The sequence below is a fragment of the Phymastichus coffea genome, unplaced genomic scaffold, assembly GCF_024137745.1.
Source record: "Phymastichus coffea isolate CEN01 unplaced genomic scaffold, Cenicafe_Pcof_1.1 PCOF00118, whole genome shotgun sequence".
Classification (NCBI taxonomy): Eukaryota; Metazoa; Arthropoda; class Insecta; order Hymenoptera; family Eulophidae; genus Phymastichus; species Phymastichus coffea.
In genome coordinates this window covers 702,711-730,155 of record NW_026706929.1, presented here as the reverse complement: position 1 = coordinate 730,155, position 27,445 = coordinate 702,711, and the positions used below count along the sequence as shown (strand labels likewise).

At 36.8% G+C, this 27,445-nt stretch overlaps 4 protein-coding genes across 7 annotated transcripts; 3 read left to right on the top strand and 1 right to left on the bottom strand.

The window, feature by feature from the left end:
• Nucleotides 1-950: 950 nt before the first annotated feature.
• Nucleotides 951-9,191, top strand: LOC131671071 (heat shock factor protein-like). Of its 2 annotated transcripts, none has more exons than XM_058947211.1 (11): nt 951-1,053; nt 1,127-1,251; nt 1,331-1,669; nt 1,749-1,822; nt 1,889-2,059; nt 2,505-2,567; nt 3,463-4,206; nt 6,102-6,207; nt 6,508-6,610; nt 7,168-7,420; nt 7,868-9,191. In XM_058947211.1, the coding sequence occupies exons 1-10, from the start codon at nt 1,023-1,025 to the stop codon at nt 7,401-7,403; spliced, it is 1,992 nt and encodes a 663-aa protein (XP_058803194.1). In that variant the 5' UTR covers nt 951-1,022; the 3' UTR covers nt 7,404-7,420; nt 7,868-9,191. The 2 variants fall into 2 exon arrangements, with proteins under 2 accessions (XP_058803194.1, XP_058803193.1); XM_058947210.1 differs by having other exon boundaries at nt 3,463-4,218; nt 7,868-9,190.
• A 54-nt stretch (nt 9,192-9,245) lies between these two features.
• LOC131671070 (tetratricopeptide repeat protein 7B) lies at nt 9,246-16,259 on the bottom strand. Its single transcript, XM_058947209.1, has 12 exons — nt 15,750-16,259; nt 15,466-15,617; nt 15,027-15,378; nt 14,819-14,948; nt 14,618-14,742; nt 14,260-14,534; nt 14,009-14,197; nt 13,743-13,921; nt 13,226-13,665; nt 12,886-13,124; nt 12,708-12,812; nt 9,246-12,621 (listed from the first exon to the last, which is right to left on the bottom strand). Exons 1-12 carry the CDS (start codon nt 15,871-15,873, stop codon nt 12,397-12,399), a joined length of 2,535 nt encoding a protein of 844 aa, XP_058803192.1. The 5' UTR covers nt 15,874-16,259; the 3' UTR covers nt 9,246-12,396.
• Nucleotides 16,260-16,285: 26 nt separating this feature from the next.
• Nucleotides 16,286-21,136, top strand: LOC131671073 (START domain-containing protein 10-like). Of its 2 annotated transcripts, XR_009302505.1 has the most exons (8): nt 16,286-17,152; nt 17,507-17,673; nt 17,775-17,922; nt 18,004-18,156; nt 18,235-18,359; nt 18,531-18,653; nt 18,734-19,050; nt 20,581-21,136. XR_009302505.1 is itself a non-coding variant. In XM_058947215.1 (7 exons), exons 2-7 carry the CDS (start codon nt 17,518-17,520, stop codon nt 18,836-18,838), a joined length of 810 nt encoding a protein of 269 aa, XP_058803198.1. In that variant the 5' UTR covers nt 16,286-17,152; nt 17,507-17,517; the 3' UTR covers nt 18,839-21,136. The 2 variants fall into 2 exon arrangements, 1 of the variants encoding a protein (XP_058803198.1); XM_058947215.1 differs by having other exon boundaries at nt 18,734-21,136.
• A 4,184-nt stretch (nt 21,137-25,320) lies between these two features.
• On the top strand, nt 25,321-27,425 carry LOC131671072 (uncharacterized). 2 transcript variants are annotated; one of them, XM_058947214.1, is made up of 4 exons: nt 25,321-26,141; nt 26,376-26,528; nt 26,610-26,960; nt 27,024-27,425. In XM_058947214.1, the coding sequence occupies exons 1-4, from the start codon at nt 25,380-25,382 to the stop codon at nt 27,144-27,146; spliced, it is 1,389 nt and encodes a 462-aa protein (XP_058803197.1). In that variant the 5' UTR covers nt 25,321-25,379; the 3' UTR covers nt 27,147-27,425. The 2 variants fall into 2 exon arrangements, with proteins under 2 accessions (XP_058803197.1, XP_058803196.1); XM_058947213.1 differs by having other exon boundaries at nt 25,333-26,165.
• The last annotated feature ends 20 nt before the right edge of the window (nt 27,426-27,445 follow it).

Sequence of the window (27,445 nt, the reverse complement as noted above, 5' to 3'; positions counted from 1 at the left end):
GTAAATGCAATATTTTTATGTAATTTTTGTTATTATGACGAAACCAATGAGCATGCGAGCCGACTAATCACGATTTCATTTATCTAGTGGAGACAGGTTCATTATATCTCTTTTATTAAAACGTTCTCGGACGTCTTCAGGTCGCATTTTCAATAATCACTGTCGCTAAGATTGTTCTACACTAGTGAATTTTGCGATTTTAATTGTTTATATTAGCGCTTTCAACTGAACATTATGAAACACCATTCATAAATATTCAATTTAGATAGTGTCCACGAGGCATTACATCTGACGGTCGTTCTCTATTGATATACGTAGCCTAAACGTTTTCTTCTGCAAAAAGTATGGATTGCCACGAGTTTGAATAACATTTATTGGCTGGCATTTTCGTTAGGACTTTCATATGTTGATGAGAAAATAAATTTAACGATAGCAGTTTGAAATCGCACAATTTCTCACCAAAATCGCAACATAGATCATGGCGTGCATTTTTACCTCGGTAGTCTCATAAAGAGAGAGTGAAATCGACTTTATACTGTAGGTCATTGGCATTAATTGAAATCGATGTGGAAAGAGATACAGATAAATTAATCCTTTTTTCATAATCAAAGGAAAACAAAAAATACTTTTAATGGATGTACCTACTTGATATGAGTAAATTGTACTGAACTTCAGTATAGATTTTTTGCTATTTCTGTTCCAATTGAGGCTAGAAATAGTTTAATGCCCTTTTATCCTTGTTACTGAATTATGTATTCATTTAAGTACTATAAGCATGAAACATTACATATATGAAACAGTCATTTGGACAGTTCATTACAAATATTCAATTGTTGAATTCAATCCATATGCTTCTTATTGGAGAAATGACAAAAAATATGACATGATTAATAATTGTATAATTTCTTAATATGAATTTTATAAATTGTATTTATATTTAATAGAATGGAAGGAGTTTTTTCATCAGAAACCAAGCACAATTTGCAAGAGAACTGCTACCACACTATTACAAGCATAATAACATGGCTAGTTTTGTGAGACAGCTGAACATGTGTAATTATTCCTTATATATTATTGTAAAAATCTGAGTTGGATAACATCATCTTTATTTTAATTAATTTTATAGATGGTTTCCACAAGAAAGTGTCAGTAGAACTTGGAGGTTTAAAATGCGATAGAGATGAAATGGAGTTTGCTCACCAATATTTCTGTAAAGACCATGCATATTTACTAGAACATATAAAGAGAAAGGTATTATTTTTTATCAATATTACTATTGTCTTTTCCATTTGAGTGCTGTTTTTTATGCTTTTTGCAACAATTTTCTTAGATTGCTTCAAACAAAACACAAGATCCATCTCAAGCACCTATAAAACCAGAATTAATGAATAAAATGTTGACTGAAGTAAGGAGTATGAGGGGAAGACAAGAACATTTTGACTCCAGACTTGGTGCCATGAAGAGAGAAAATGAAGCACTTTGGAGAGAACTTGCTCTTTTGAGGCAGAAGCACCACAAACAACAACAAATTGTTAACAAACTGATTCACTTCCTTGTGTCACTAGTAAGACCAAACAGAAACAGTGGTTTATCAATGAAGAGGAGATATCCACTTATGATTGATGATCCTAGCAGACAGCGAATGAAACAAAGTAAAATGTCCAATAAGGTATATCAAAATTTTATTCTTGATTCCATTTGTGTTTTCAATCTATTAAATATTGTATGTTATTTTTATGAAATAATAGTCTCCATCAGGACCAGCCATTCATGAATTAGACTCTTCAGATCCAGATATAGATTCTGACTACATTGTTGCAGAGTGAGTGTCATTTATATATTGAAAAAGGAAAATGAATTTAGCATTATAAATTCAATTTTATTGTAGAATGTTAGATAGTGATCAAGCACCAACCATTGAAAGTCCTGAACATCAAAGTGCAGCTGAAGATAATGCTAGTGATTACTATATTGATGAACCAGTACAGATACTAAATGAATTTGAACAGGTAGATCAAGCAAACATTTCAAAGAAACGTCATAAGGGAAAGAAGAAGGGGTAAGTAAACTAACATTCGACTTGCTATACCAATGGAAATCAACTATTAATTAAAAGCAGCTAGGTAGATGTCAATTCAATGCTGGAACATTAACTGATAAGGAAAAAGCATAATATCATTAATCCTGAAAACATTTGAAATACTTAGACATTATTCACATAGTATATCGTTCATTTTTTTTTCCTCAAAATACCTGTTGATGATGATTGAGTATTATTATAATCTCATCACATCTCAGTATAAAAAAGAACTTGAAGGAAACTGAGCGTTATTATTTATTTCTCAAATTAATTAGACTAATTCTCAAAATTCTTAAAATACTTCATTTCTTTAAGGGAACGCAGCGATAAATGTACAGTAAAATAATTTTCTTAGATGATTTATCATATGATGATTATTTAAATGAAAATTGTCAATAATCATTTTACAATTGAACGTTGCCAGGAGGAAAAATAAAGTGCCCATTAAAATTGTGATACCATCTACAGAAAACGGAGAAGAAACAAGGTTAACATTTTGCTGTTACAATTGTTTATTATTGGTGCCTTAAGTACTCCGTTTCTACCCGAGCAGTTTCGCTAAAGTTCACTGACTTTTCAAAATGATACATAGCGCATGATTTGCCAAAAATAAGCGACTTTTTATTTCGTTCATATATAAGCATGAATACATTTAAATAATTTTTTTATGCACACAAGGTTAAAAAAAAATTTTGTTTATTTCTTAGTATCAAATGTAAAGGAAAAATGTTATATTGAACGCGATTCTAGCATTATACATTTCACACACTTTTAAGGCTCCAATGTTGTTATAGTGAATTCTTTATAAATTCTTATTATTTAGTAATTTGCACCTTCATTTTATGCTCGTGTAACTTGACATCTCATACTTTCTACTTTTAATACCCACATTTAATTTCTCTGCATGGTCGTTTGTCATTTGCTACGATTCATTTAATTTAAACTGTATGTAGTAGCTTATTTATGCTGGCATATTAGTATTGCGAATAAAAAGACAGTAGACGGGTATAAGGTTGAAAAAGATTGTCTTGCAATTTTCTTGACGTTTGCGGGGAGGGTAAATAATGTAATAGTTTGGTTATTTATCGGAAGAGTGTTGATTTCACATAAATGATGAATCGACGCTTTTTTTAACAGAAGTTTTCCTGGTCGTAATCATTCAAACTTTAAATTCATCGTCACATTTCTCTTTACCATTAAAAAGTGACTGAAACTTCTATTAGTATAATGAAAGTCAACTTAACCAGGAAAAAAATGTACAGAAATAATTTACGAATGAGTGTCGATACTGTGAAAGTAAAATATGTTGCACGTCAAGAAAATTGGATTAGATTGATATTGAAACGCGCACGGTTATTAGCAAGAGACAATACCTCTTGTAGGGAAGAGACCCTGATGTTAGAAGTGCCCATCAATAAAGTACTGACAAGGCCCAGCTCACAACAGCAACAGCAGCAGCCACAACAAGCTGCGCTGGCAACATGCAGGTCAACGTCCATTGCCTCAGAAATTGGAAAGTTAATGCCAGCAAAGCCTGTACCTCCGGCAACAGTCAGGAGCTCCAAGCTCGCAGCCATGGCCGCAAATATAAAGAAAAGTCAGCAACAGCAACAGCAACAGCAACAGCCGCAGCCGCAGCCGCAGCCGCAGTCACCGGCAGACGACAGTCTGGATCTCGACATAGAAGAGTTCTCGGGACAAGAGTCCAGCTCGAGAACAAGAGCGCATCGGCAGCAGCAAGTAGTCAAGAGTAATCCAGAGAAACGAGAGAACTTCATGATCGTACCGGACGTGAACGAGGACTACCACGAGGAGGCGAGTTGTCAAAGCACGGGGCTGCCGACGAGCACCTGCAGTAGCAACTGCAGTGATAGTCCGCTGAACAATATCGGTAGCCCCGGTGAGACCATCGCTGACGTGGGGACGGACAGCTTCAGAAATGTCGACTTCATGCCCGAGGTCAATGGCATGCAAAGCGACGCCTCGGACAAGATGACACAACAGCAGCAGCAGCAGCAGCAGCAGCAACAGCAGCAGCAGCAGCAGCAGCAGCAGCAGCAGGACAGTGCCAGTAACATGTCGTTGCGTTGCGTCAATCAAGGCCCTGTACCTGAAACGAACTACAGGTTAGGAATGATGTAAGTTCAACACAGACCATGCGCTACTCGCTCAATAGGTTCTGTTTGCTCGTCGCTTGTGAGAGGACACTGACGTTTCAATGAAGGACAAACCTAGACCGTATATCACCCTGAACGTGCTGGTATTCCATACTCAAGTCTTTGTAATTGACCATCTAGTTTTTAATTATCTTTTTTTTTATCATATGGCCACCACACCTTTTCGTCGTCGCGTCTTTTTATCGCTGTCTTTTTATACTCATACGCTAACAATGTTTCGCATGCCAAAAACATTTTGACTATAACCTACTTTTTTTTTCTGTAACAGAGAGACTCACGTACACTTGCAATTGCGGGCACGTAATTTTGGGATGTACACTTTCAGAAAGATTGGAATTCGAAGATTCAAACTTATCGTAAACTAAAGAGTGACTTTGTTTGATGAATTTTCCAAGTCTAGAATTTCTCAATTTATCATTCCGAAATCGCGGCCCGTTATAGCACACACACACGTCATCGTTAGAGAGTGTAACTATAATTAGTGGTGATGAATAGGCCTCGTTCCGGTAATTTTTCCAATAGGAACACTGCTCCTGAAAGTACTATCGTAGAACTGAACTTTTTCCGCAAGTTTTGGTGATCAGTGTCCTTTTGAGGAAATCCCGTAGTCAAGAAATATCCTATTATCGCCATAATTTAGTTTCTCTTAAAGTATCTTTTCCCAGTTTAGCTTTACTTGTAAATACAAGAGTATTTGTAAAGAGAGTTTTTTTTTGCAAAGAAATATCAAAATGAAAAGATACATCGAGACCAGGAACACGTTGATTTATATATATTCTGATTTACGTAGGTTGTTTTAGTAAATTTTTCTTCAAATACTACTTATTTTAAGTCGATTAAAAGTTATTTTGGAGTTACAAGTCTTTTTTTTTTCAGACTTACATAGTTCATCCCATTAGTTTTGCTTTATTTTTTTTAAATGAAAGTCATCTTAGATCGCCTTCAGAAGTCACAAGTCTAGTTGATAGACTTATAGCGCTTCTTATGCTTTCAATTGTTTACGTTGATCTTGTCCTGGTCTTGCGAACAGCGAGAAGACACTCTCTGAATAATCTAACCATCCTATATACTCACAGTTACTCACGTTATCTGCAAGTTCTCATAAACTGCTATGGAAGTAATGATATTTTGTTTTTATAGGCCTTGTAAACTATGAAATTTTTGAAAAGTAATTTTAGGAATTGATCAAAATCAATAGCAATTTCGTCGTTCCACAGGCAGGAGTCTACGACTATATCGTGGTAACATGTATAATTTGTTCAATCACTATCTCGTAATCGTAAAATGCCATGCGTTCGAAAACGAACATTGGCACGACAAACTTCTACATATCGAAGATGTTTGTTCGAAGCATTAGGAACGTCGCATTGTGCTATGTTTTCTTTAATGTAGAAGCAAACTGTTTTTTTAGCGTAGAGCAAAAAATCTTGTCAGTTTTGGTCGAGTGACCTCACATATAACGATATAATAGTTCCATTGTTGTCAGTATTTTTTTAAATTTAAGTTTTGAGATAATATTGATTTATGTTAAAACTTTATAACAATTGCAAATTTACGTTTCCGAAATCCCAATGGTGTAGTGCACATTCAATAAGGTCACTGGTTCCATATAAACTTTTATGATTGTTGAGCAAAAATGTTTTGTTCAAACATCCGCGGTACGTTTTTAATGAGAACTAATAGCTTCGATTTTGCTTCACTATTTCAAGTCCACTAATAATCTTTGTTTATTACAGTGATTAGTATGAATAATCGCGTCTGCATTTTTTATACGATTGGGGTTACCTTGACGTTGGCGAACGCGTTTTTGTCATTAATAACTGCTTTTAACAATTTGTATTTAGGGACGAAGTCGACACGCATCTCGACTCAATGCAATCCGAGCTCGAGAACTTGCGCGATATTTTACGCAGTGAAGGATACAGTATCGATGCTAATACTCTTTTAGGGGTGAGTTTGTTGCTTTTTATTATTCTTCATTTCTCTCGTTTTTACTGATTTTTATGTACGCGCACTTAGATTATGCATCATTACTTTCTCTTTATTAACAAAATTAATGGCTATTGAAACTGATTGTCGTACGTCCCAAATTCAGAAGACTTGTGTAAAAAACAATTTTATTTAATACAGTTATTTATAAAATATAATAATTTTTACTTTGGTTTACCAACTTTATTAAATTAGTACCATCGTCAGTCCCCGTCGAAGTTACCTATCTTTCTCGTAAACTTATTTGATACGATTTTTTAGCTTTTTGGCGACGAAGACCCAATGTCTTTTGGCATACCACTAAATCCTGACTTGGACCCTCATTCAACTCAAGAAAGAGACCATGACGATGATCACATGAATGGTACGTATAAGAGCTTTCACATTAAAAATTATATTCAAAAATTTTTTAATAATATCAAAGTATTAAAGTAACGTATATTTGGATTTAAGTAATGTCTAAGAATCAATATGTTATATATGTATTTGAAATTGATCTGAAAATATTTGAGGTTTCAAAGTCATTATTTGAAGAGACACGGGAAATAAGTTTAGGATAGTAAATAAATATTCATGGAAGTGATTTCATTATAGCTAATTTTATTTTTGTTGGGAAGGAGGAGTTTCTGGATTTTTTATGCATGTTCGCGCATATTTCTAGAATGGCCCAAGCCATTTCATTTGAAAGCGTTTGTTCCTCAAATGGTTCTATTTCGTTAACAATACGATCGAAGTGTAACTTTGTGAGTAACTGCAAACAATGTGAGAATCGCGTTTTTAAATAAATCATGTAAATATACTAGTGACAACTTTTATTGTGAAAAAAACAACATTTCGAACGAAATAATTTGGCATTTCGTATAGCATAAACAAGGATACAAAATTATAAATAAATATCTTGACGTGCTGCGTTGTTTTCAGTTGAACTAAGCGACCCTACCAATAAAGGCGAATTGATAACATATAACCAAGCACCAAGCTTTCTCGATTTTGACGACGACATGCTTTTGGGAGCTTCATCGGCATCCCCTGCATCAATTAATACAGACGCACCTACCACCGGCATGGGCAATGACCCTCTCGAGCTTGCCGATAACAAAGGAAACATTTTTGACTCGCTCATTGCTGCAAATAATATGAATCAATCGCAAACGTGAATGGATGGCCAAAAAAAGTAAGTCTTCGAGCTTTATATTATTATTTTGTTGATTTTACCTTTTCTACTTTTTATTTTATAGTTGAGGTGGAATTTATTATTTCTATGCAACTATTTAATTATTATGTGTAGTTCCTAATAGTATAGAAAAATTCATTTCTTCTTGAATATCAATAACTTTTTACTCTATAAAGTTAATACTGTAAAATAATATAATTATAGTTTCTTTATTGAGATAAGCCATAATTCGGTTACCGAAATACAACAATTATTTACGTAAATTACGTTACCATTCTCAAAATAGTGTTTACTAATTTTAATACGTCTCTAATGGCAATTATTTGTAAATTTCAAATGCGGTCAACCATCTAGTTGGTAATCTGGTTATAATGTAATGATTTAATTTTTCAAAATTTCAGCGCTCTGTTTAAAAGTAAATTACCATTACTCCAAATTCTTTTACAGGGCCATTACAGTCTTTTTTAAGCTTGTGTCCCGATATGCTGACTCTCACTATGCTTACTCGTATCTGGCGATTGTCTCTCGACTATGTTCGGTTTTCTACGATAACACAATGGCATAGAGAGACTGATTAACAGCAGCATTACTTTAGTTTAACGACAAAAATATACCTACAATGAGTGAATCTCAGTAGTTGTTACAGCGATTGCTGATTCTTGTTTTTTGATCAATTGTTTAACTTAATCTTATAATTAGTCTGAATTAGAATTTGGTTAACGTAACATCGATACAAAATTTTTATTTTTTATTTACGTCCGATTATTTTGAAAACAGTATTATTATTTAATTGACTAAGCACGATTGGCAAGACTAACATTCTAATTACACAATACAATTTAATTAGTAAACTACTTACATGTAGCACAACATTACAACGGATATTTTTATTACTAGTTAATGCATTAATACTTTTCTTCGTTATAGAATTAATTTCTAGAAACTGTATAAAATTGTTAAGAGTATTCTCGAGTATATCTCAATAGAATTTTTTTCGACGTACGGATACTCTGGAGACTGATTTTGTATTAAAAAAAAACTTTTGTTGAAAAATGTACATAAAATAAAAATATTAATGAACTGTACTTCGTGTCTACGAGAGATGCTTGATGTATCTTTGACAAGATTTTAATGAATTTATTATTGATTTAATAAAAAAGCTTCACAATTAATTAAGGCTTAATTACTTGCAACGAGATTATTACTCGTCTCGGTGGATAAAATGTTAAATAATTTTTCATAATTTCATTCCCGAATGGAATTTATGACTGCTATCATATTATTAAATATGAGAATGAACATGTTTTAATATTTTTGTAATTCATGGCGAAAAATTAGGCAATTAAACTTTGTTAATGATATAATGAATTTCTAGTATGTAATATCTTTTATCATGGTATTATCATGATGTGATAAAACAATTCGATTAAAGTCATTAAGAAATAAACGATGTTTTTTATATAAAGTGTTTCTGCAATAATACCCTTGTCCTAAAAATAAGCCATTTCGCCTATGATAACCAATTGGTTTTTATCTGCAAAAATTTTTTTAATATTTCTTACCGAGTAAAGAGTATGTATGTGATAAAAGCCTTTATTTTTTTTTAACAAGTGATTAAATATTGAATATGTGTGCATTTATTCACTTTATATAACGTCTTTTTAAATTTAAGCATAATTATGTTCTATTTTGAGTCGATTTATATCAATACTTTTGCTGTAAATGTTTTCTTGTTATCTAAAACGTGACGTGAAATACATATGTTAGTTCATATACGCATGATTTTATGTGATACTAATATACTTTTGTGTTTTTCTAGTTTTGGAGAACAGAAGAAAATTTGGAGCATCTAAAGAAGCATATATTTTTAAGATATTTTTATTTTTAATTTTACAATAATGTAGTTACTAAATCCGTTAATCATAGAAACATTATTTTTCACGAATGAAATATTTAATCATCAGTACATGGTGAAGGATTTTATGCAAAGACAAATGTTGTAAAACAGAAGGTAACACAGCGTTGAAACTTTTCTAAAAATTATTGAATTTTGTAGCAGAGAACTAGTATTTGCTTCTATCTTTTCATTATTTATAATTTTTCAAAGTATTTTGAATGCAAAATTATCCTTTAATCAAATGATTACATATCAATCATTTAATAAAGTAAAAGTAATTAATAAATATTGTTTTTGTTTAAATACACTTAAGACAAAATAATAAATCATTTTCCCAAATTATGATGATAAATGAAGTACAAAAATCAAACCACAATCAAAACACTATTTCTCATTTCTTTCTTTTTAATTCAAAGTCGAAATAGTATTCGAAGATTTCTATCTAAGGATTCTGATTTAACATGCATCAATTTACATCAATATCAAAATTTGTTATCACATATGGTTGATTTTTAATGCAACCTCCAATTATAAAATAAATGATTATTTACTTATAGTTGTATGAAATATTTTGAATAAAAATATAAGTATATAATTTTCCTGAGAAGTACAGAGTAAAAGAATTAAGAAAAAAAGAAATGTCTTTTTGTTCTTTTTGTCATGATGAACGTTTTGTTCCTTCTGTATTGTTCACAACGTAATTTTTAATAAAATTACTTTATCTTACTTGTATGGACCAAGATATTAGTGTTTGAATAACTTTTTTAGTTTCAATTAATTTTTTTTACCATAAGCTTTCAAATAGCAATTCAAACTCTTTATAACTTTTAATACTTTTTAAAGAGACTGATTATTGCAAACACGTTTACTAAATCGAAAATCATTCATTGAAATCTTGGCCTTATGAAATAGCAAATGTTAAATATTTTTGTTTATTTACATTGAAAATAGCATGAAATAAAACTGTACGACATCCGATATTATGTATTTAAAAAGAAAAAATTCATGAGAAGACAGTCCAGATTAATATATAATCTACTTAATACGCAGTATCATAAACTGCATAAATTTACTAAAACGCTAAGTTATTTTTCAAATAAATTAGTTAACTTTAAGTATATATAAACCTGCTTTTATGCATTATTTTATGTATATGTTGTACATATAGAACGCGTGAAATAAAAAAAATCTTTATAAATCGAGCACTTGAAATTAAGACATTTTACATTTTATATTAGAAAGAAAAAAAAAGAAATTTATTTATAATGATAAAGTAAATGTAAGACATAAAAATTAAATAGTTATTATGGATTCTATTAGTTTTTTAAAGATTTGTTACAAAAGTAGATGTTTGTAAGATAACTATTCATACTGAATTTTTCATTCTACATTGAAAGTAAGTGATGTAGCGGTAATAGCCTCCAAATTTATTCAATAAATATGATTTTAAGTTTATTTTATGTCAATGTTAACTTGGAGCATAAATCACACAAGTGTAAATTTCACTATTATTCTTATCTAAATTTTGAGTTATTAGGTAATTTAGAAGTTTGTTTTTCAATGATCTACATTCGTAATGGAAAAGAAATTCATATAAAATATAGTACTTTTATCGACTATGGTATATATGGCGTTTATTATTATAAAAAATGCTTTATTATATGTGTGCTTTGATCATTTCAATTTATTTAGTGTAAATATTAGGAATATATTGCTTAAATAAATTAGAATTTTTTTCAATTTTAATTCAAATAAAAATTAATACTTCCCATTCGAGAGTACATACGGAGCACGTATAAAAAAGTAGATGTTTTTATATCTGCATTGTACGGCATCTGCATATACAAATGTACGATCTAGCTTGCAAATTCAATGTTGATTATAAGGAATCAAGACTTGTTTTTTAGTATGATAAGATGAATAGATTGATTATATGAAATTTATGTCATGTTAAATTAAAAACCAATAATAAACAATTGCTATAGTATATTTAAATAACGTTCTCTATCATCCGCAGCTATCTTGATCAATATTGTTATAAAATATTTTTAGATTTTTAACTTTCTTTTTCGAATAAAATTAAATTTTTACTTTGTTTTCTTTGCAAAAAAGTGCTATCATCCGAAATGAAAACAAATGAAGAAGAGGGATCGTCTAATTTTCGAAAGTACAAAATCTAGTGAGAGAACTAATTTTAGATTTAGTTCATCGTGGAGATAATGTTTTAACAATTGATTGTACATAATTTGCAACGTGTACATAAAACTAAATGTTGGGTGGTATTTATACCAAAACTAAAATATTATTTTTTATTAAAAGATCTAGCATATTTGGAACGGATAATGTAAGATATCCATTGCCACACTTTTTGATCCAACAACATTTAAGAATAATAATATAAGTTTGATATTAATTATTAAGAAAAATTATTTTGTTGTTGTCAAAATTTTAATTAGTGTTAGTTTGCACATTTGACAAAGGTACATAAAGTAGTACATGAAGTAATTTAGAATAAGACATTTGTAAATTTATATTATGTAAAATCATTATGATCTAATTATATATCTAATGTTCATCATTATATATCTAATGTTTGCAAGTAGGGAATTACGATAAAAAAAGAAATAAAATCAAGGTAGAACCTTTCAGAGTTAGTTGATATTGAATATGATGAAGAGTCCGTGAAACTAACATAAATTTTATGCAAATAAAAATTCTCATGTAACTAAAGTTATTTAATAGGTTTTCTATTTCTCATGATAGTCTAAATAACACGTCAGATGATTTTTTTAAATTTCACTAATAGTTTTATATTTTAAAGGTGTAAGAAATAAACTGTTTTAAACGATAACTTTTGTTTATTTATATATTTTCATGTTAACGTTAGTTAACAAATAATGTAACATCTATTAAACTTTATTATGTTTAACTATCAATTTTGTACAATATGAACATCTACTACAGAAGAACGCAACAGAGAAATATAAAAATTAAGACTTTCAACAACATGACTATACACCTTATTATGACAGTAGTGATTCTTTGTTGAACAATTTCAATAGTTATTAGCAATAACATTTTATTCAAAAGTGATTGGGATTGACGATATAGGCAGAATTGGATGACATGTTTCAACTTCCAAAGCAGTTTCCATACAGTCACTAGCGGCTTCGACTTCTCCCAAAGATTCTAATACTTTACCTAGATTATACCAAGTCTGATAGGACATAGGATCAATTTTTGCAGCATCTCTTAATGTTTTTTCAGCTAGTCTTTGACATCCGAGATAATGATATACTAACCCCTGTTGGAGTTTTAATAAAAATGACATCAGCATGTGATGTATTTTTTCAAATATACTTTATTAATCATTTGAAAAATGTTATTTACCAGATGTTGTAAGCTTTTGACATGTGAAGGATTGATTGAAATTGCATTCTGATAGCATTGTTTAGCTTCTGAATATTCCGTTTTATATTCGTGCAAAAGCCCTCGCTAATAAAATAAAATACTTTGAATAAGTGCAGCTTTATTGCAAGTGATAATTCGTATTTCTTTATAGACTTACCGTATACATGATGTGATGGCTTAATGGAAATATATTCGTTGCTTCCTGTATTGACAATGTCGCTTCTTTAGGATGATTTAAAACTAAGAAAACTTCAGCTAATAATAGCCACACTTGCAATTGTAACATCCAGGCTCTTTGAGGTCCAGGTTTGGGAACAAATGAGCTAAGAGATGATGCTACTTCCGATAGTGCTTGCTCTACCCTTGAAGCTGCTAAAGACTGTGCATGAATAGAATCTACAATTTTAATTAAAAAAAACTTATTATTTTTTGATATTTTTGATTATTTTTGATACCGTAGGTACAGTTTTATAAAAAGTTATTTAAATTAAGCTTACTTGAATCTTTATCTGACATTTCAGAAGTGTACATTTGAAAAACACTTCTAGTTTCGCTCCTTTTTTCGCTTTGTTGCTCGTTTATATCGCCGTTTGTCTGATTTTCATATAAATTTTTCCACAAAAATAGCATATGCTTAATAGTAAATAAAGCTTCCTCACCACCAACACTGTGTAATTCTAAATTAGCTTTGACGTATAAAATATTTAAGTTGTCTGGATATTCTTCGAGTATACTATCAATTAAACGCAAAGCTTCCGCGTACTGCTTCTGTGCCGTCAATAACAATGCTAATAAATGTAACGATGGAATGTGTTCGGCTCTAAGACTTAAAGCGATTTTCACATGCATCATAGCTTCTGTCATTTGTCTGTTCATGGCATATTCATGAGCTAAATAATATTCGGCCAGATGATCATTTGGATCACATTGTTGAGCTCTGAAAATTGAAAATATTGTTTAATTATGTAGAAATGCATTCTTTAAATAACTTTAAGATATGATAAATAAACTTACTTGCTGAAAGAATCGAATGCTGAAGTACTGTGTTGTATTTTATCTTGTTTAACAATTGTATTTGCGCAAAGCATACTGTGTCCAATACCATTATAAAGATAACATCGTGATTGTAAGCCTTGAGGGTTTGCCGTTTCACGTTGCAATGCTTTTTGACTCCATTCAATCCCTTCTGCTACCTAATAAAAAAGAAAAAAAGGAACTCATCAGTTATCAATACCAGAAACTTTGTTTAAAATATCTACTCATGCATGAAATTTTATTACCTTATTTAAATGCTCATAGCATAATCTGGATGCCAAAAGACAAGGCATCACTTTTTGAGGTGCTAGTTTTATTATGATTTGTAATACAGCATATGCATGAATATATCTACCTAAACAGATTAAGCATAAAGCATACTGCATCCACACATGAACCTCTCCATGAGAAAATTTCATGGCTCTTTCAAATGACTGTAGGAAAAAATACCAATTAAATAATGTGTTGAAGATCTTTATATGAGTAGTCAAATTACCTCATGTAAAAGCTCAACCTGACTCCATCTAACAACAACAACTGTAAGAAGGTCATAAACAGCTGTAGCATTTTCAAATGCCCGTACTCTTGCTTCTTTGAATTCTGGAGATTGACTTAAAACAGCATCCCTTACAGCCATTGCCTCACTAATTAATAATAATAAAATAATCTCTTCATATTCATTTTTCGGGACAAACAAATTGATGCCAGTATATCGTTTTGGTTTCCATGCAGACTCTGTAGAATTAGTTTTACGAGTAGTGGCATTGGAAACTAAAAATTAAACAAACAGTTACACTTTGACAAATACATTTACTAAAACAATTGATTTAATATAAAATATTTGTAGTTTATACCTGGACCTTCTGGAACATTGTAAGTAATACCTTTCATTCCTCTTAGCAAAGTTTCACCTAGTTGTCGAGTTAATGTCAATCTTATACTTTGAGTTGCTGTTGTTTCAAGTGCAGTTAAAATACCTCTGATGCAATAAATAGTAGCAATTAAATAATTACGCGAAAATTTTCAAACGATCACAAATATTGTTCAAAACATACCTATAACAATCTATTGCAGCTTGAATGTTGCCTGCTTGTAGGTGAATTAAAGGAGCTCTCTGCATAGCAGTTTCTAAAATAGGTCCCATATGTTTTGTAGAGTGTATAGATGTCTGAGGAGATGAAGTTCCTATGAAAACAGACAAAAACGATCCTAATATATTCCTATATCTTTTTGAAATAAATAATTACAAAACCATAAACATACCCATGTTATTACTGTTTATGGTTAACAAGCCATTTTGTTGTTGGATAGCAATTTTATCTTGCTCTTGTAAATAAACCAAAGTTATATCAGTAGCCACTTCAAAACATTTGATCATTTGAGCATGCCACTCTGCTATTTTATACTTGGATTTTGAGGTAGGAGGAAGTTTTTCTAGACATAAGCCCTTTATGGCAAAAGATTCTGCTACAATACGTAAACTTCTACTAGGTAACTGTTTTTCAGTGAGGTTTTGTAATTCAGCTTCTTGATAATGATACAGTGATTCGCTGTACATTCCCATAGCATAATGTAATTTACCAAGGAGAAGTTGTGCATCTAAAGCGACTGGAGCCTGTGAAATGCAAATCATTGTTAATAATTGGTACAATTGTATAATTCAGAGAATGATGTGTCACTTATTATAGGTAATTAGTCATACCTGTTTGTCTTTTTCATTGGCAGCCAACAAAAGGTATCTCTTTGCTTCCGCCAATCCAGCTTTAGCCTTTGTTATATTTACGTCAATCGGAGGAGTTTGTTCCAAGAAATTTTCCAGTCGTGCCTCTCCACCCAAAAAATTCGCCAAACATTCTAATAATAAATGAAAATGTGTGAAATAACAGTATCCCTTTATTACGTCAAATTAAATAGTATGTTTCATAAGAATGGTAAGTTCATGTAGCAGTAAACAAAAAGAGACGAAGAACTGAATAAAAAACATACCGTTAGTTGGGCAGAGTGTTTTGAGTTGATCAGCCAAATCAATAACTTTCTTCCAATTAGCATCTTCTCTATTTTTATCAATATCAGCTTCGATCCGCCAGTTCTGTCCTTTCTTACTGGTCATGGTGATGTACTTATCGTAATAACATCAACGATCGAAAAAAAGCAATTAGAGAAAAAACAGACCGTGACTTTTGACGTTCAATATCGCCAAGGATGAGCACTTTTTTATCACTGACGTCTCGCCTTCTCCTCTTTCCTCGCAGTCCTTGTTAGCAATAAATTATCCGTCGGCCTTTTTAACCTCATCGAAGTGATCGTAATCCTTGCAGCTTCAGAATTCTAAATTATCAACTTCGTTACACAAACTTACTTTTCCACACGCGAGCGCACGATGAGAAAATTTCCACGCTCCGTTCTTGACAAACCAATGTACATCGTACACATACATACGTCGTTAGAACGATTGGGTGGTGGTAGCAGCAGCACGCGGGCCATAAAATACATCACCTGTGAACAGAAGCGCCGTGCGCAGACGCAGATATGGTAACATAAATGTTCTACCTTAGTGATTCGTTTATTTTTTAACATCAAATAACTGCCCCTCTAATTAATTAATAAAATAATGTTCCGAACAGAGTAATTATGACATTTGATATTCGCTTATAATGAAAACAAATACAATCGATTATATTATTTGAACAGATCAGTGCATTTTACTAAACGGAATAGAGCAAGAGAGAGCAAGAGAGAGAATGCAAGAACGAGAGAGAAAGAGAGAGAGAGAGAGAGAGAAGAGAAAGAGTGAAAGAAAAAAGTGGAGGAGCGGTGCGGCGAGGGATGTGAGCGAACGAGCTTTATAATTGTACGAAAAATTCATAGATGTTCAAGCAGCGGACACATTAAGCAGGCATCAGTCACAAACAACTAACAAGATAAGAATATTAAATTATTCCCATCCTGTTAAAGGTGTATGCGCGCACTTGCCAACTTTAAAATACATAAACATACGACATTTTCAAAGAGGTATACTTAGATCGATATAGAGCTAGAAAAAAATCCTTTCTGCGGTGGTGGATGCGACAACAATACGGCGGTAGTCAGTAGTCATCAGTGCATGATGACGCGGGGATAGCTACGTACAAGTCAACACGTCTCGAGTCACGACGAGGGCGGCTAGTTAGTGGCGCGCACGATTCTGAAGGAATAGACAAGCAATGGACTTTGCCGGAATCGCTTCATCCCTTATGGGACACTTTCGGCATACAACTAACGTGATCAGCAATTTATCATCCTAGTGGTTCGTGCAATCTGCTGCTTGCAGATTAATGCTTTTATCTGATTCATGAGCTGCTTGTTGCTGATGACGCATCGATGTAAAACTCGCTGTAGAAACTAACGACGTAAGTCTCAAGCTTTATTTTGGTTGTCTGTGCTGCAAGCTCATTCTTCTTCCATAACACTTTAACCTCAATATCATCCCTACGATTTATTCAAGGGATGAATATCCCCTATCTTGTAATTTACTTGAAACGCATGTGATAAGTGCTGCATAGACCAGTAAATATATATAGTGTTTCAAAAATTATTCCAAAAGTAAGTCGCTGTTAACTTTTTAATATTTTGAGCAAAGTCAATTGCAGTTTCTATTTTTTATTAATTTTTTTCCATATCTGAAATATCAAACTTTCAGTTTATTTGTTTATTTTATATAACTTATAATTGCAAATTTTCATTGAATTTTATACAATGACCAGGAAGTTTTATAATGGAGGTAGGCCTGATAAAAATAGCGGAAGATAGAGATTTTGAAAAACTTAAGAAACTTTACGATGATAATAATGACTGGAGGTTGGATTACAATAAACCAGATTTATCAGTTTGGACAAAATCCGTTCAAGGGATCAGTTTCAGAATGATAAAAGTAAGGATCAATTTAATTTCGCAGATGTTTAAAGCCAGATTTAACTTGCTAAAAAATGTGTCCAATAATATATTAAATATATATATGATTTGTTATTACAGATTAGAACAAGATTTCCTGATGTGCTGCCAGAAACAATGTATGATGTTTTGCACGATCCTGACTACAGAAAAATATGGGATACTCATGTTATCGATACAAAAGATATAGGCTTTTTTAATCCTAACAATGATCTTGGTTATTATTCGAGTACGTAAAAATTATTTTAGACTATTATTTCCTTTCATTTAACTTATACAAGTCAGACTTTGTATTACAACTTAATTTTAGTGGCCTGTCCATCTCCTCTTAAAAATCGAGACTTTGTGTTACAAAGATCATGGCTTGATACTGGAACAGAACAATTGATTATTAATCATTCTGTTTATCACAAAGATTATCCTCCAAAAAAAAGTTTTGTTAGAGCTACCTCATTTTTGACAGGTATGTGCAGCAAAAGATACTTATTTATTGAACCCTGTCTAACAAGAATGAAAATTACATTAATTTTTTATTTCTTAGGATATGTTGTAAGACCTTCTCGAAATGGAGAAGGTACAGAGCTTGGATATGTATCTCACATAGATCCACATGGAAAATTACCAGGGTGGTTGGTGAATAAAGTTACACAAATATTTGCCCCAAAGGTGAAAGACTTTATGTATTGCTATTGTTATTATTACCTCAAATATATATTCATACATAAATATACATATATATACACGCACGCGCGCAAACACACACATGATATGTATACTGTGAACTATAAATTTATTAAAATGTGATATGAATCAGTAACTAATGGTACGGTATTACAGATGGTTAAAAAGTTACACAAAGCTTCAGTTGCTTATCTAGATTGGAAAGTAAAAAACAACCCAAATTTTAAGCCATGGCATTTTCCAGAACAAATTATTTCGCCAAGAATAAGATTAGAAGATGTGAGTATTTTATTTTGAATGGATTTTTGAAATTTCATTTGCCTATAAATAATGTAAGTTAATGTACAATGCATTTTTAGTGTGTCAAATCTACAGAGGAAAAGAATCTGAAAAATAATTACGTTGATGAATCCAACATAAAAGAGTCACGAAGTAAAGATATTGAAATTATGGATAGTGATTAACCTTCCATTACATTAAGATGGTTGTTAATATATTAAGTAGATATACATTTTTAATAAATCAGCTTGTGATGTTCAGTATTGAAAAGTCAAAGCATAGAATGAAACCATCAATTTTGTATGACGAAGTTCGATTTTACGAGCTCTGAATGTTTAATTCATGATCAGAGCTGTTGTTGACACATTGTTTTCTTTGTTGGAAGATGGATTGTGAGGTATGCAAATGATTATATCTAGTCAAGAAGGTTGTACGTTTAAGCTAAGTGTAGATTTTCGAGTAATCATTGACAATTTGAGTCGGAAAAAGAAACCAAAGTTGAAGAAAAGTGAAATACAACGCGCAATATACAGGGTTATAACTCGTTAATAAGTATTCAAATACATTGTAAAGAAATAAAAATTTCATCCTTTGTATGATTTTCAATCTCTACATCTTGAAGAATTTTTCAGCACAGATGTTACATGAAATCGTTTACCGTTTATATTGTGCGTTTGTCTATAGAATTGTTATCTATTGATTAACGATAATATTTAGAGAAGTAAGTTTTATATAGAATTTAGTTATAAATTTAGTTGTAATAATATGGTACACGAATTTCGTATCAAACATCAGGGAATTGGTGGAAAACCGTTTTATTGACTAGTCTTGATATCTAGTTAGAAGAACTAGTAAATTATTGTTAATTTTTACTTTGACGAGGTTCAGCGAAAAAGTAGTGAAGACTTGTCATCACAAGATATATCTTTGCGAAAAAGAAAAAGATCGTTTCGAAGTCATTCCATTTTGATAAAATGATTCTTCATTAAATTTTCATTAAATGCGATATATCTATGCAAATATATTTTTAATCGTACGACATACATAAAGTATTTCAATTAATTGTATTCAATGATGAAGATATTAATTCATATTTTACTCGATTAGAATTTAGGTAAATTTTTTCTACTTGACACTAAATCTTTATCCATTTCTAAACTAGCTATTATCCAATTCTTATGATTTTATTTGAATAATTCCACATTACGTAAGACTGCGTTCGGCTATAACGTGTTTCATTCAATCTATTTCAATAATCGCTTGAGCTCGGCTGTTGCAATCAAATTAATCTACATCTGCATCTATTTATTGCATGTAATCCACTAAGCATCTGCACAATCATCATTTGAACGATACAACGTCAATTTACAGACAAATAACTAGCCTAGACATTTCATTGATATGAGTTTCATTTTTGTTAATCACAATGTTTAATTATGAGAAAATTTCATCGAATTATGTCGCAATTATACATTATCACCAATAGACTTTTATAGATTTATAACAAAAACAAGAAAACTCTAAGACAAAGACTTATTAAAACATTCAAGATTGTCATCGTATTCAAAATATTAACAAATATTCGCGTGTAAACCAAGCAAGCGAAATTGTCATAGAATGACATTATTTTTTCGTAACTGCAAAGACTGTCTGCGCCTCACGTGCACAGAAGTATCCATCGTGCATAAATTGAAAGAATTGCAACAAATATTACTGCATAATGTTTTTCGATTCAGTGAGCACTTTCGTCGGCTTTTTTTTGACAAAAGATTATTCATAACATTCTATCCTGGATTTCGAAAGACAAATCGTGATCCAAAGTAACGAACGACTGATTTAAAGTACTAAACGTTGCTGTTGTTGGTTGTTCTTATCCTTTGCTTGGCTCGTTACCTTTGCATTTGAATTTGCGCCTGATTCTTTGCAGGCTCGCTGCCACATCGACTGTTCTAATACATAAGCTACTAGTTTAAAAGTACGAGGGTCAGGATGAAACTTTGACTTGGAAAGGTGCATCGAGCGTACGGACAGACTCTGCAACCGGTTGAGTCGAATCGTTAGAAGCTGCATTAAAATATCTTTGATACCGGCACAGAAAGCCAAATGGCTAAACGCGACAGAAAGCCTTGGTTTTCCATATCAACAATACACATCACGCTGTGTGTACATCTGTATACACATTATTACCTTTACAGCAGATTTTTATCTCTCTAACTAGATTCTTTCCGTTCGTATCGATGTATTATATTAGAATGAAATGTTAAAAGTATTGTCCATAGACTGTACAGTGAGATCTTACTATACATGATAATTAAATACAATATTTAACAAAACTTTGTAGTTAATACGTCTAGTTTTTCTCTGCGATTACGCCAATGTTACAAACAAATTTTGGAAATATTTTTGTGCTTTGAATATATTGTATTGACCTAAGATTTTGAGCATTATATCAAACAGTTGAGCATTTTGTGATTATAATAAAATATTACATCCTATTTGGTTAGCGTTTCAATATCTCCTTTATTGACCTAGTGTCAGTATACCCTTGAATGACACAAACTCAACAAACCATGTCTCTGTCCTGTGGATCACCAGCTGAATTCAAAATCGATCGTGTGGTTTAAATAATTTCTCCTAAATGCAGACAGATACTTCAGCGTGCCGTCGAAGGCTCAGTTAGTTTTGCACTTGACAACATTTTAATATGAATATTGCTCAAAGTAATGTGATGGTCGTTTCGCAAATAAACTATATTGGCACCATCATGTCAATTCGAGTCTTTGACGAATGTTATTGTGCGCATGAGAAAATTCGTGGAGCAAGTATCCGACAATCATTTATATTTTGCTTGTTACTACTCGATGTCAGCTTGACTAAGGCGTCGATGAAACTTTGACGGATTCATTGGTGTGTAAGTCGCATTATGTGCATCGAACACACACGTTTGTTAAACAATCACATTTTCGGCGGATGTGATCCGAGTGTCGATCGAGTAACGGGCATCGCGAATTGGGCTGGAATGAGCTGCGGAAGGATTCTTAAGTCAGGTGGACGAATCGGCGGGCAGGGGCTGTAAGCGATGCGGCGCAGGCAGAGGCGATCGAAGTTGTTCAGGCGACAAACGCTCGGCATTGGCGAGGCGTTGCAATCGGCCGATCTCGCTCGGAGATACATAGGTAGGTGCCGACTGCTCGGTGTCTACGCGTCGCAGCCAATCGATAGGCTAAGTCGCAAGCACTGTCGAGTCCCCGATTCGCCGAGTAAACCTCTTCGTTCGCTTATCTCATCGACGAGTATTGCATTATCGCAAATGTACCAACTTTATCTGTGAGATCGTTATCACGCTACGATTTATCACTGTCATTCAACAACCAAACTCCAACTGTTCTCGATCCGTTTATTCGTGTGCGCTTAAAGTTTCTACGTATATTATTGGTTGATCGCATCGAATATGCGAATAGCAGGTTTCTATTAAAAAGAGTATAATGGTCGGCATCGGTATTTACTTTACTCGATCATAAAAATCTAATAAAACAAGCCTGTACTACATAAGTAGCAATTCGTTCAAAGAAGGGTAAGTACCGTAAAAATCAGAAGCAAGTAATATCCCGCTTGGAAAAAATTGTCAAGCTTCGACGAATTGTTACTCGGAAGTAAGCACGTTGGGAAAGTGTTAAGATATTTCGAGCATGTAAATTAGCTTCGGGTGCAAAAAGAGACAAATGAGCGATGAGTAAAGCCCTCTTTATCAAAACCGATTTCACATTTGGTTGCAAGCTTATTAATTAGCAAGCGCAGCACCGTAAACGTGTTTATTAGAAAAGACCGACTTAAATGGAAAAAAAACTTTAACAACGTTTATTCGTATTCGAATTAGTTTCGTAATTCCAGGAAGCAGATATCAAGATAGGCTGCTTTCGGTAGCATGAAAATAAGACATCTTGATAGTACAACAACGTGATGGATGAGGTGAGACGTGATTGCGTACGTAGTTGCACTAAGGAAGCCAGGCAAACGAGACGTCAATCAAAGCGAGAGAGAGAGAGAGAGAGAGAGAGAGAGAGAGTGAGAGGCAAAAAGGTTGGGAGGAAGAGGTGCATGTGTGGTGCGGTGCTGTTATCGAGAAGAGGAGCTGGCAGCAATTAGACGGGGGACAATGGGGCACAAGTGTGGTTGAAAGCGACGTCGGTCGCGTGGAATCCAGCTGGTTTTGCATAACGAGAGAGAGAGAGAGAGAGAGAAAGCATACGGAATGGAAAAATGAAAAGGAAGAAGAGCTGTCGCCAGTACGAGATTCAAGGTGAGAAGATTAGCTGGAAACCGAAGCTTGATTGACGAACAAAAAGGTGTCGATTAGCCGCGACAAAAGCTCGCAATGGTCAAGCAGGAAACGCCACTCAAAAAAGCAATAGAAATAGAAAAAGAGGCAGAGAGAGAGAGAGAGAGAGAGAGAGAGAGAGAGAGAGAGAGAGAGAGAGAGAGAGAGAGAGAGGAAGAAAAAGCGGCTAACGGAGGAAAGAAGAAGCGGGAAGGGGAGCTGGCCGTCGGCGTGAGCGTTGAGCGACGGCGACGGCGAGAGCTAATCGTTGGAAGGAAAGCAGCGTGGCTAAGGTCGAGGAAAAGTACTTGGAGCGCGTGTAGGCTGTTATCGCGGGCAAGGCCGCCGATAGAAGCGGCTGCGCATACAATGCTCGGAGCGACTGGTGGCCGGAGAGGAGCAGGTCTTTTGTGCGGGCGCGCGCGGCCGTTAGTCCAGTACAATTCCAAATGGAGAGGGACGTGAGAGCGGGCAGCTGGTTTATCCTTGGGATCGCTCATAACTATCATACTAATTAAAGTATCGTATCCGTCACCTCGAATTTCCTTCTGCTGGTTGCACAATAAATGTTTAAAAACTGCTGACGGAGGACTCTCTTCGATGAATTTTCTCATTTTGTTGGATTTACACGTCGTGATATAAAATTGTAAAAGTCAATAAAAAAAAACATTCTGATAACTGACATTTTTCGTGTTTGGAATTTCAGTTGAGCAATAGTAACGAACATTATTGATGCCTACGCTTTGCAAACTACAATTTTTTAAGAATTGATTTTAGGAGATCATAAGTTAAGACAACACAATATAAGTGCACTTAGCGCTGCTGCTATTATTTTCTAACTAATTTCATTATTTCCAATGATGTCTTAGTCAAAATACAGCTCAAATTTAGTCGTCAATAATTGTTGCGCTCAATTTTAAGTTAAAGAAAAAGATATGCACTTACCACTTATAAATTATCAGAAGGTTGTATGTGAAATGTACAAATGAAACTCCAAATTTATACTTGAAAATAACACCGCAAACGGTGACAACGTCACCACGTGCAAGTCATCGGTTACCAGGACAAACTTCCGAGGAACACCTTTCTCTCATAAAATCCGATGCTCAACTAGTTGCCCTGTACAATTCTGTAGGGAACTGTTTGTATCTGGCAAGCAAATACGTCATCTTGTCTCTCTTGAAATACAGTTCTTGAATGCTTCCGTAAGCAAGAGATCTTCGCTCATTTGTCGAAGACAGCATTCATTGTTAGAGCTGAAACTGATGATACATTTCGGTATTGTTCGTCAACTTTTTCAAAATGATTGCGATGTAGTATACTGGCATACAATTGATTCTCGAACTACAAAAATAATTCCAATTCTAGTTATCTTCGTGCACACGATCCATTAATAAAAACAGACGGTGTAAAGAGAGCGCAGCGATTTTGAACTCGTCAATTTTTCGTTGTTACGCCGAGCTGGCCCCACCACTGCGATTCTGACGCCGGGGAGCGAATTTCGCGTGTGCTGCCTCTTCTTTTCCAGCTAATTGTACAGTGATCATCGCAACGTATTTTTCATCAAAGAAAATGGAAATTTCTATGCGATTCGGGGAACGTATAGAACGGTACGTTTTGATCGCCAAACTATTCGATAACTCTGAATGAAATTGTCGAAATCGAAAGTGTAGAGCGGAAGAAGATTCCGGTTCTCCAGCACCACGCATGATTTTCTTCAAATTTTTATTAGAACGCAAATTCGCAGCAATGTTCCGTTTATTAACGATACGATATGATTGTTATGGCATCTGACAGTTGAAAGCTCACCAGCATCTGTGGAGCGATCGCGGCGAGTGTCCAATGCCCTTCTTCCCGACCTGTGCGCTATTGCAAGAATCGCATGATTTTGACGAAAGAATGCGATGGCTCAGTAACTAAGACGGGCATCGATCTGAAAGTTGGTAGCTTTCAAAGAGCACGCATTTCATTGTGACGATGGATTGCAAGCAGAAGCCCATGCAATTCGGTGTCGGTGCATTCGTTAGCCTTAAAAACCGCTGGCGCAAAAGGCAGAAAGGAAAAATGCGAGCGATCGGCAGCGTCGGCACCGGCAAAGGTGGAAATTCGTGGACCGGGCGAAGGATGGCGGCGGCGACGGCGGCCGAGTCGGGCGCGAGCGCGACGGGCGACTGCGAAGGCGCGCGAAAGCGAGCACGCTCACGTAACAATTCAATCTGCCGCTACTGATAGGCGCGGTGAGCGCGCGGTCGGTGCTGATGATTAGGTCAGGCCGGGCAGCGAGGAGGGGGTTGGGGTCCCCACTTGCGCATGGATGTCTGTCACTTTCGGGCGACGCGCGCGCGGCGGGAGGCGCGGCGGGCGAGCGCGAGCGCGACAGATAAAGCGGGCGGGCGAGCGCGCATCAGATGCGAGAGATCGGATCGGGAGCGCGCTCAACAGTTGATAAAGGCCAGCCGTGGGCCGAGGAGCAGCGTCGCAGGCTCGCAGCGGCCCCAGTGCATCGCAATCGAGAGTCGTCGCAGTGGTGCTCGGTCGCGCGCTCGCAGTCGGCTCGGCGCCGGGAAGATGCGCGGCAGGACCGCGCGGCCCCAGGCAGCGCGCGTCGCCGGCCGCGGCAGCGGCGCAGCATGAGCGGCGCCAAGAGCCAGAGCCAGGCCCGCGGCCGCGAGCAGGCCGCGGGCCGGGCCGCGCGGCTGCAGTACGGCGCGCTGGGCCTGCTGGACGCGGCCTTCTCCGCCGCCGTGGTCGGGCCCGCCGTGGTGGGCTACTGGCGCGGCACCTGGGCCCTCAGCGGCCTCTACATCCAGCCGGCGCAGGACCCGCGGCTGGGCTGCCTGGCCGCCGTGCTGCTGGGCTTCTGCGGCCTGCTGGGCTTCAGCCTGGGCCAGCGCCGGCTGGCGCGCCTGCTGCGCCCGGGGCCCGGGCCCGCGCGGCGCGCGCTCGCGCTCGGCGGCTCGCGCGCCTACACCTACGTGTTCGGCTTCTGCTGCGTGAACGCCTGGCGCGGCGCCTGGCAGGCGCTCGACCTCTACACCGAGCACAGCCTGCTGCCCGTGGCCGGCACCACGGGCCTCAGCCTGCTGGCGCTGGGCCTGATGCGCACGCTGCGCAACATCTCGGCGCCGCCGTTCGCCATCAGCCTCGACGGCTTCGCCAACTACTTCGAGGTGCCCACGCTGTTCCGGGTGGACGTAAGCCTCGCAGCGCCGCGACCAGCGGCCGCGCCGCCGCCACCGCCGCCGCCGCCGCCGCCGCCGCCGCTGTACTTGACACAGTTGCGGGGCGCTTCAATTGTTCCGTGATTGCGCCAATGAGCGCGGCGGCGGCGGCGGCGGCGGCGGCGGCGGCGCGCACGTGCTCCGGGCGGGGGCGCGCAGGTAAGTGCAGCGCGGCCGTTGCAGGCCTCGCGGGACTGGGCTCTCTACGCACTGGACTGCGCCTTCAGCGTGGGCGTGGTAGGCACGCTGGTGGTGTTCGTGTGGCGCGGCGCCTGGGCACTGCTGGACCTCTACCTGTTCCCCGAGAGCCGCGAGCACTCGGCCGTGGGCTCGCTGGTGAGTGGGCGGGCGCGCGGCCAGGGGCGGCGCCGCGGTCGCGCGCGCGCCCCTCACGGCTCGCGGGCTCTCGTGTCGCAGGTGGTCGGCTACGCGCTGGTGGGCCTGGCGTTCTCAGCGCAGCCGCTGGCGCGGCGCGGCTGCGCGCGGCTGCAGGGCCTGCGCCGGCTGTTGCTGGCCGACCTCTTCCTGCTGCTGAGCTTCCTGGGCACGGTGAACGTGTGGCGCGGCATCTGGAACGCGCTGGACCTGTACCTGCTGCCCGGCCGGCCGCAGGCCTCCTGCTGGCTCAGCCACGTCGGCTGCTTCCTGCTGCTGGTGCTGCTCAACTGCAGCAACTCGGTGCTGGTGCGCGGCGTCTACATCGACGGCGAGGAGCAGGGCGGCCGCTGCGTCGCCTTCCCTTGCCACTACCTGCGCCTGCTGCTCCAGGTAGGCCGCCCGCCCGGCGGGCCAGCTTCGCCGCGACTCACGGCCGCTTGGCTCTCGGCGCAGGAGGAGCGCCGCGGCAGGGAGGCCGCCGCGGAGCCGGGCGCCAAGCAGCCCGAGGGCGACGCGCTGCTGGCGGAGGCGGCCGCGGCCGCGGTCGCGCCCGCCGCCCCCGAGGCGGCCGTCTGAAGCCGCCGCCGCCGCCGCCCAGGACTGTAATACTTAACTCGCTGCCCTCGGCGCCCCTGGCTCTGCTCGAATTTACTAGCCCCTAAGAGTGCACTCGCGTCCATCTGTGCCGGCGGTCCGCTGCGCTCTCGCGCGCGCGCTGCCGTGCGATGCTCGGGACGGAGGCGAGCGCCTGCAGGTATATGTATTCGCATATTCGCATATGTACGTGTAGCCTATGTGTAATTGAAGCAATGTCAATAAATACATGTGTTGTTGCTGTTCAATAAAAACGCAAATAACCGATAAATGCCAATGCT